At 32.2% G+C, this 8551-nt stretch overlaps 1 protein-coding gene across 1 annotated transcript; it reads left to right on the forward strand.

The window, feature by feature from the left end:
- The first annotated feature begins 2552 nt into the window (after positions 1 to 2552).
- Positions 2553 to 3497, forward strand: LOC111388404 (pathogenesis-related protein STH-2-like). The gene is made up of 2 exons (XM_023013095.1): positions 2553 to 2828; positions 3075 to 3497. The coding sequence occupies exons 1-2, from the start codon at positions 2640 to 2642 to the stop codon at positions 3357 to 3359; spliced, it is 474 nt and encodes a 157-aa protein (XP_022868863.1). The 5' UTR covers positions 2553 to 2639; the 3' UTR covers positions 3360 to 3497.
- The last annotated feature ends 5054 nt before the right edge of the window (positions 3498 to 8551 follow it).

Below are 8551 nucleotides of genomic sequence, written 5' to 3' on the forward strand. Positions count from 1 at the left end.
TGCATTATCAGAACATTTTAGTCAGAACAAGCAAAGGTTTAAATTTTATGTTGTCATTAAAGGAAGAACTCCAGGATTTTTTCATACCTGGTTAGAAGTTATAGATTGCATTAAAAATTTTCCAGAACCTATTTACAAAGGTTTTACAAATTTTCAAGAAGCATTAGATGTTGCAAGACAACAGATAGGAATAAATTTTTATTTATCTCCTTCTTTGAAGAATTACTCAGACCCTCCATTAGATTTTTCTCCAAGTAAAGACCAGAATATTTTCTGCCAACATTGTGAATGTATGCAGAGAAATTTCAAAGTTATCAATGAAGCCAATCAGAACCTTTCATTAGAAAGAACTCAACTTCAAAAGAAAGTGGCCCAATTAGAAAAAGAGATCTTGAATTTAAAAGTCCATTATCCAACAGGTACTATGGAGCCCAAGAAGTCCATAGCTAGTCCAGCCCAAATGGTAGCTGGTAAAGACTCATCAAATCCGTTAAAGGTTGTGGACTTACCAAAAGCCCAACAGACTCAGGGGACTGTTGATTCTCCTACTAAATTAGATGATCAGACTCAGCAGACTGATAAATCTGCTACAGAAAAAGGTAAAGAGATTTGGGATCTCTTAGGACAGCCCAATGGAAAATTTGATTATTTAGTCAAATATAGTCCACCAGAACATTTTTCCTCAGAACATTTTTCAAATAACCCAGAATTTTCACAAGCCCAAGAATTTCAATCTAGTAAGGGAAAAGAAAAAATGGTAGTCCAAGATAGTCAAGAATGTTTATTTTTTCAAGAATCACAAGATCCAAATCCAGATACTGCCTCTTTAGAAAAGATCTTTGAGAAAATTGAAGAACTCCAAAAACAATCTAAAAAAGATGAAGGGAATTCTTCTAGAAAAAAGAAAAAGATTAAGAAGAAGAAAAATGATGAAGGACTAAAAGAACAAATAAGAGAAGCAGTTAACCAAGCATTCGAGACAATATTAAAAAAGAGCCATGAAGAAGAAAAAGAAATTGCAGAATGTCCAGATCAGAAAGAAAAAGATGAAGCCAGTAACTCCAGACTTTCAGATGAAGACGAAGATCCACATGAAGAAGGATACAATAATTCAGATAGTGGAATGTCATTTTCATCAGTGGCACGTCATAATCTCAGTACATAATCAGATCATCAATAATGCAGAACAAGACAAAAGTGATGGAAGAAAAGAAGGAAAAACTGAAGATCCTTATCACATTACTATAGACCTTTTGATTTTTGAAGAAAGATGTCAGAAACTTTTAGACTTTTACGTAAATTGGTAGAAATTTCAAGATTCCTAAACTGTAGACTTTTAGACTTTTGTAAAAGTAGGAAATTTTCTTTCCACTTGTTAGATCTATCTTGAATTAGCCAGAAGTTTCTCGGTGAAACGTGTGCTCTTTTCAAGGATATTTTAGACTTTTTGCTCTCAAGAATTTTTCTATTTAAGGAACAAGTTTCATTCAGGTTTAGGCAGAAGTTTACAACCTGTGTACTCTCTGCTATTCAAAAACCTTTTGAAACCTTTCTCAGAAAAATTCTCAATCCAAAAAATCATTGTATAGTTGAATCATCCTTGTGAATATTTAAGGTATTTTTGTATTTCTTTAAGTTTATTTTAGAACCTTAGGAACTTCCCGAAAGGGAAATCCTTAGTTGTAAATTTTTTAAAAGATAAATTTATAAATCCCTGATTTATGTTTTATTAGTTTATGTTCATATTTTTGTATTTATGTTTTAAGTAAATATCTGTTATGTTTCTCATTTCATCCTATGCATATAATAAAAGCATAACTTGATTTTTAGAAGTCATACTATTTTTAGGTTAATCCTGAGTGACCCAGATGAATGAAAACTTTTGGCCGGAGTGAGCCTTTTTGATGTTTTCTAGAGATGCTGGGGAAAGGGAGAAATTAATCTAAGAATTTTATAAGGGAGTGCCACGGGTAACCTTATAAAAAGAAATCAGGTTCAAGTTTATATGTCATAGGTGGTGAAAATTTAAATGAAAAAAAAAGGGGGATTTATACATGATTCTTAAGAAAGATTTATAGAAAATTAAGGAGAGTACTGAGTAGGATTAAAGCTATTAAAAGTAAAACATCCATCTTAAAACAGCATACCCCCCATTTGGTATATATATATATATATATAATGGAGAAACCAATTGAAATGAAACAGCTCCATGATGGGCTCTAAAGAAATTCTAGACATGGATAAAAGTCTCATGTTCAAATATATTCACATCAAATAGGCCGGCTGTTGTATTATATTGAAATCTCAACAAGTAGATATACAGTGTAGAAGCTGTACAAATGTGACGATTAAGGCTCCAACTAGTCAGCCCATTAAAAGTATTTTCTTATTCAAAGCAGACGTGGGAAAATAGAAATAGAATAAATTGATTATAAACCGAAAATGTAACGTCAAATGGCGTGCTAATTTATTAAATTTTAAGGCGCAGTTTGGCTATAATATTCAAATGTTATCTACTACACCACCGCTATATATACCATGTTCAGCTGCTGTTTCCTGCACAGCTCTTCACTTCTTCTCTATTGTAACTCACTTAACTTTTCAACGAGTCTTCATAGGTTATACTATTCAAGGTAAATATGGGTATCTCCAATTATTTCCATGAACTCAAAACTAATGTTTCTCCCAAGAGGCTGTTCAAGGCTTTGATCACCGATAACCACGATGTTTTGCCGAAAGTCTCCCCATCCATCAAGAGCATTGAGACAATTGAAGGAGATGGTGGTGCTGGAAGTGTCAAAAAAAAACAAACTTTTCTGAATCTGAAGGTTAGTCCAAATATTAAAATCGCAAAAAAAGAATGAGAACGTAATATTTTGTATATATGTAGTACTATTGTGTTAAAGGTCCTTCTTCTTCTTCTTTTTTTTTTTTCCCCTTTTTTTTAAATTTTTAAATTTTTTATTATTTTTATTATTTTTACGACACCAGACAAAATAAAACATGTCCGAAGTTTTGTTCATTTTACATACTCTCATGAGCATTTGCGTTATATAACAGGGTCTCACTTCAAGAACATGAAGACCAAGGTTGACTCCTTGGACAAAGAAAACTACGTGGCCAAGTTCACTTTGGTTGAGGGAGATGCCCTTGGTGATGAGCTTGAAAAGGTATGTTACGAGATGAAATTCGAGGACTCAAAGGATGGAGGATGTGTCCTCAAGATCACCAGTGAGTATCATTCAAAGGGTGATATTGTACCTAAAGAAGAGGATATTAAAGCAGCACAAGAACATACTATGGAGCTCTACAAGTCTTGCGCAGATTACCTGATTGCCAATCCTCATGTTTGTGTCTAAATAAAAAACTTTGTTCTACTCTTCCATTGAAGTTTGTTCTTATCCAACTATTATCCAAATTTACTGTACAACATTAAGATGAAATTTTAGCAATGTTCAGGTCGTTGCCTTAATAAAGCGAATTTGTTTGTTTATTTCCATTCACGTCTATTTATTCCTATTTCATGTCGAATTTTCAATGAATAGTACCAAATTTCATCAAATTACATGTGAGCTTGCTATTTATATATGTTTCATTGCACGTAAATTTCAGTTGCAAAGAAATTTAATCTAGATATGGACTACTTAAAACTGCCGTTTGATTGCAAAAGTGAAAAGGCAAATTAATTCCATGTAAGTTGGAAAAAAAAAACTACCAAAATCATACGAATGCATTTTCCATGAAATTGGCCAAAAACATGCTTTTGAGTGTTTGTACCCTAAAATTCAAACTCCATTTCCACTTTCATATCAAACAGCTAAAATAGAAAACGAATTCCTCGGATATAACATTTTCCATGGAATTGAAGTCAATCAAACGGAGCGTAGGATCCCTTTAATAATTACCTGATCCAAGAAACGAATAAGGACAGAAAAAACTGTGGAATAGTTACATCTAACTTTTGTACGTTGGATTTTTTGCATCATTAAATGAAGTTACTTTTAGGGTCTGTTTAAATGCAAAGATGGAATTTGGATGGAAAGAAAACGAATTCTAGAAAATTGAATTGTCTAGAATTGTTTACTGAAAATTGTCAATTATTGTGTTTGATTGGTATAATTTTTTACGCAAAAAATGTTGAAATAAAAGTATTTTTTGTTATTCGTTTGACTTTGTTTTACATGAAAATTGTCAATTAAATGGATAGATTTACTGTTATTGGGGGATAGAATTTGTTTTCATTGTCAAAAAAAGACAAGAAAATCATATATTTTTTTATGTTCGTTTAACTTTGTTTTACATGAAAATTGTCAATCAAAGAAAAATATTTTTTTATAATTAGGGATAGACTTTGTTTTCATTGTCACAAAAAAATAAAAAAATAAAAAAATAAAAGGGGCAACGAAGAAAACCAATTCCCAGCTAACCCACAAGAATACAAATTCCTCATTTTTTTCGTGAAAAACAAGTCACATGCCAAAATACTAGAAAACAAATTGCCAGGAAATATTGCCTAACAAACATGGCAAAAAGTGGAAAATGGCATTTTCAATTCCAACTTCCATAGAAAATATGACGCATCAAACGGAGCCTTATTATTAACACATTATTATAATCGAGAAATAGATAAACATATAATCCTTTTTATTTTTATTTTTATGAAGACTAATAAGGATAATGATGTTAAGTCCGGCGCAAGTTCAAAATCAAGTGTGACCCCCTTGAGCTGTAGATTCCACAACAGAAATATTGCATACTATTTGAAAGTGTAACCAAGATTATTCTTAATCGATTTTGACAAAATTTAAAGCTAATTGCATATAATTTGAATCATGCTGATTATTCTTAATCGATTTTGGGAAAATTTATAATTGTTTATGGTAGCTATGAAACATATGTTCAAGTTATCCTTAGAGAATGTTTGATTATATGCTAACATTGACCCAAATTTTGCCAATTTTTCATTTTAGTCCCTAGCTTTCTTCAAATGTACAGTTTGATCCTTTTTTATTTCTTTTCTGTCTTTAGCCTTTCTTATTTACCCATTTGATCCGCAGCACTCTCCAATCGTCGATATAATGTCTGAATCATCTTTTCAGAGTTTGCAATTTGGACCTCAGACTTTTAATTTCTTTCATTTTTGTCCATTTTTCGCTAATTTCCTCCAATCATTTTTGCACCGAATTTCTCCTAACAAATGAAATATATTCAAAATTAAGCCATTACAGCAATCAATCTAATTCAATGGGTCAAATAAATATAAAAAAAATACACTTATCAATGAGGCAAGATCGTTCAAAAAAATAGGTGAAGACACATGACAAAAAGAGAGAAGAGACGGAGTTTGCTAGGAGACTTGTGGAGTACATTCGAATCAAAGTGATAATTAAGTGGTTATTTATGTCATTTTGTATACATTTAATTTAGCAAATAAAAAAAATACTGAAAATGTCTGCAAAGAAAACACAACTATGGGTATAACAAAAGATTTGCGTGGTGACAATATAGTCATCCATTGTTAAAACAATCAAGGGAGAGTTTCGAATAGGTTTTCATCAATTTCAAATTTTTATGCCGAAGGTTATTCATTTCAAACCAGAAGTATTGCATAGAATATGACTGGATAAGTATGCTGATTGTTCTTAATTGATTTTATGAGAATTCTAAATAGTTAATGTTATTTGATCAATTGCCGAATAAAAAAATAATTAGGATTGAAAAAAACTAATTTAACATGGTAAACTCAGTCTTACAGACTCAAATTAAATTCCACTTCAAAAAAGGATACTTTCATTTCAAACTTTTGAAACTAATGTTGATTGTTCATTTACTATCCGATTTAGGTTGGCCTTACGTGCAGAATTAATCTATTAAAAGCAACAAATCACTTTTTAATAGTTTCTAGATGGTTATTCAAACAGTCCAATTATCCTAAGCTAAATTACCGTATTTTCTACTTTGAAAACAATAAATAACACCAATATTGTTGACGGAGAAATCTCAACTAAGTAAAAACTCCGGAACCAAATCAGTTACCTCCACTATAGATAATGAGCTTTACAGTTAGATACTATCTAACCAACTCTACAAGACTTTTCGATCTACGTCCTATAATCTTCAAGATACCACTGTCTCCTCCAACTCCCCGATCTTGTACAATTGTCTTTTTCAAGTGGAATTCCAAGAATCTTCAATTCTTGTGCTTTTTCTGCGCTTTTAGTCTAACCTTCCTCAATCTTTTAAATGAAGCTCATTTTGCATGTATATTTTGATCTTTTATTTTTTCTTCCCTAACTTTGAGTATACATCTTTCACATTTATCAATATTTTTAAAACTCATCAATTTTTACATTTTAAGTGCGACTAAAATGATCCCTGTAGCGAGCTTTAGGCTGGTTAACTTAAGTCAACTGACCATAGGCACAAGGTTTTGAGACACCCTGCATGCTTAATTTCTCAAGTCAAATAGGCTCTAAAGAAGAACATAAGATATTGAACTTTGTATTATAAGGGGATATACTTGAGCAAATGTGCATGTACCAATGCGAATATAATGAAAATGCACATACATGAAACTACCTAGAAAAGAAAATAAACAAATATGATGCATGCATAAATCAATGAGACATAATGATAAACACAAGCATGCACCAAGATTACCTGGTCAGTTAGGTAAAGAGACATTTTACCTTTAAGAGCACCGTGATCTATTTTAAAATTTTCTTGGTCACTCTTTTTCACCCAAATTTGCCTAGTGGGAGAACAATTCCAAAACAATTGTGTCACCAACTTGGTAAATCGACTCACTCAATCAGTGGAATCAAATCTAACCAACAAACTCCTGATCTTTACTCCTATTTAAGCTGTTGTTTCTATGTCTGTTCAACAATTGATGACACCTAAGGCGTATGTGTCCTATCTAACTATAGTGAAAGTATGTAGGGATAAACTAGGACTAAAGTTATGTGGTCGTTGATGTCTATTCCTAGGTTGATGGGTCCTACGCTGTCTAGTAGGCCTCTGTCCTACAAATCCTTTATTCTTTAGTTCAGGGTTAGGCGCATGTTTAGATTGGTCCTATGCTGTCTAGTAGGCCTCTGTCCTACAAATCCTTTATTCTTTAGTTCAGGGTTAGGCGCATGTTTAGATCGGTCAGTGGCAAGAATAAAAGTGATCTTTGAAATACTCACATTGTTGTGATTATTCTCTTTAAAACCTAGACTTCCCTATTACCAGTCGATTTTCTCATGAGGATGTTATCTAGTTTCAACGAACCTCTAGAAAAGGCAAGAAACTTTGAATACTCAATGTTGTTCAGAAGGTTCTTAACCTGGATTTTTAACTTCTCATTCTCAATAGTTGGCATACTAGCTTTCTTAGAGGACTTCTCAAGCTCACTAGTAAGATTCTTAACCTGAGTATCCAAGGATTCAGTTACAGACTTTAACTTACTTAGGGATAAGGTAAATTCCTGAAGGTCAGTTAAATGTTTCTCTCTCTCAGACTCAAGTTCATTGACCTTAGCACACAAGGCTTTATTCTTAGTCATAATCTTAATATACTCTTCATACATTTTATCATACACCTCATGTATATCTTTCTCACTTTCAGAATCTGATTTCTCATCACCATCTACATCCTTAACCTTTTCACTCTCCTGATCAGATCTACTCCTAATCGTAGCAATGAAGGTAATGTATTTCTTATTCTCCTCATGAATGATTTCTAAGATATCACAAACATCTTTAGCAACCTCATACATTGATACTCGCCTAAACACGTTAGGTAATATTGCCATAAATAGAGTATGTAAGGCTTTACTATTCCAATTACACTTATCTAAGTTCGTTTTAGTCCAATTAGCAATAGAAATGGGAGTTATTACATTATCAACTGTAGTACTAGCGGCAATCCAACCATTAACTACACTCAACCAAATCCGTTCATCCATAAATTTAAGGAAAGCTTTCATCCTAACTTTCCAATATACATAATTACTGCCATCAAAATATGGCAGGATGGATAGTGAACTACTCATCTAAATAAATTAAGGTAAAGAAGGCTCTGATACCACTTGAAAGTTCGTTTACCATCCGATTTAGTTTGACCTTACATGTCGAATTATTCTATTAAAAGCAACAAGTCACTTTTTTATAGGTTCTAGATGGTTATTCAAATAGTCAAATTATCCTAAGTTGAATTACCACAGTTTGTACTATGAAAGCAATAAATAGCACTAATATTGTTGACAGAGAAACCTCAACTGGGTAAAAATTTCGAGACCAAGCCAGTTATCTGTAATATCCCGAAATTTCATAGAATAGAATTTAATTATTGTGTGCTATATTTTAATGTATTGAAAGTTTAGGGACCAAAGTACATATAAAGTAAATTTCAATTTTTTTTGGGTTAAAATGTAGATGTTGACGGAGGGACAATAAGTATATGAATATTAAACTCGTTGGATAGATGGTAATTAATCATGCATATTAGGCTCGTAAAAAAGTTAATTTCGATTAGCGGAGCCCAAGTTATCGAGATCAAAAGATAT

Source organism: Olea europaea, unplaced genomic scaffold (genome assembly GCF_002742605.1).
Source record: "Olea europaea var. sylvestris unplaced genomic scaffold, O_europaea_v1 scaffold490, whole genome shotgun sequence".
NCBI lineage: Eukaryota > Viridiplantae > Streptophyta > Magnoliopsida > Lamiales > Oleaceae > Olea > Olea europaea.

Bases quoted from the DNA above. Each gene is read 5' to 3' on its own strand.
- LOC111388404 (XM_023013095.1), top strand. From the start codon at position 2,640: ATGGGTATCTCCAATTATTTCCATGAACTCAAAACTAATGTTTCTCCC. The intron at 2,829-3,074 runs GTTAGTCCAAAT...TCTCACTTCAAG, and splicing joins AAACTTTTCTGAATCTGAAG to AACATGAAGACCAAGGTTGA.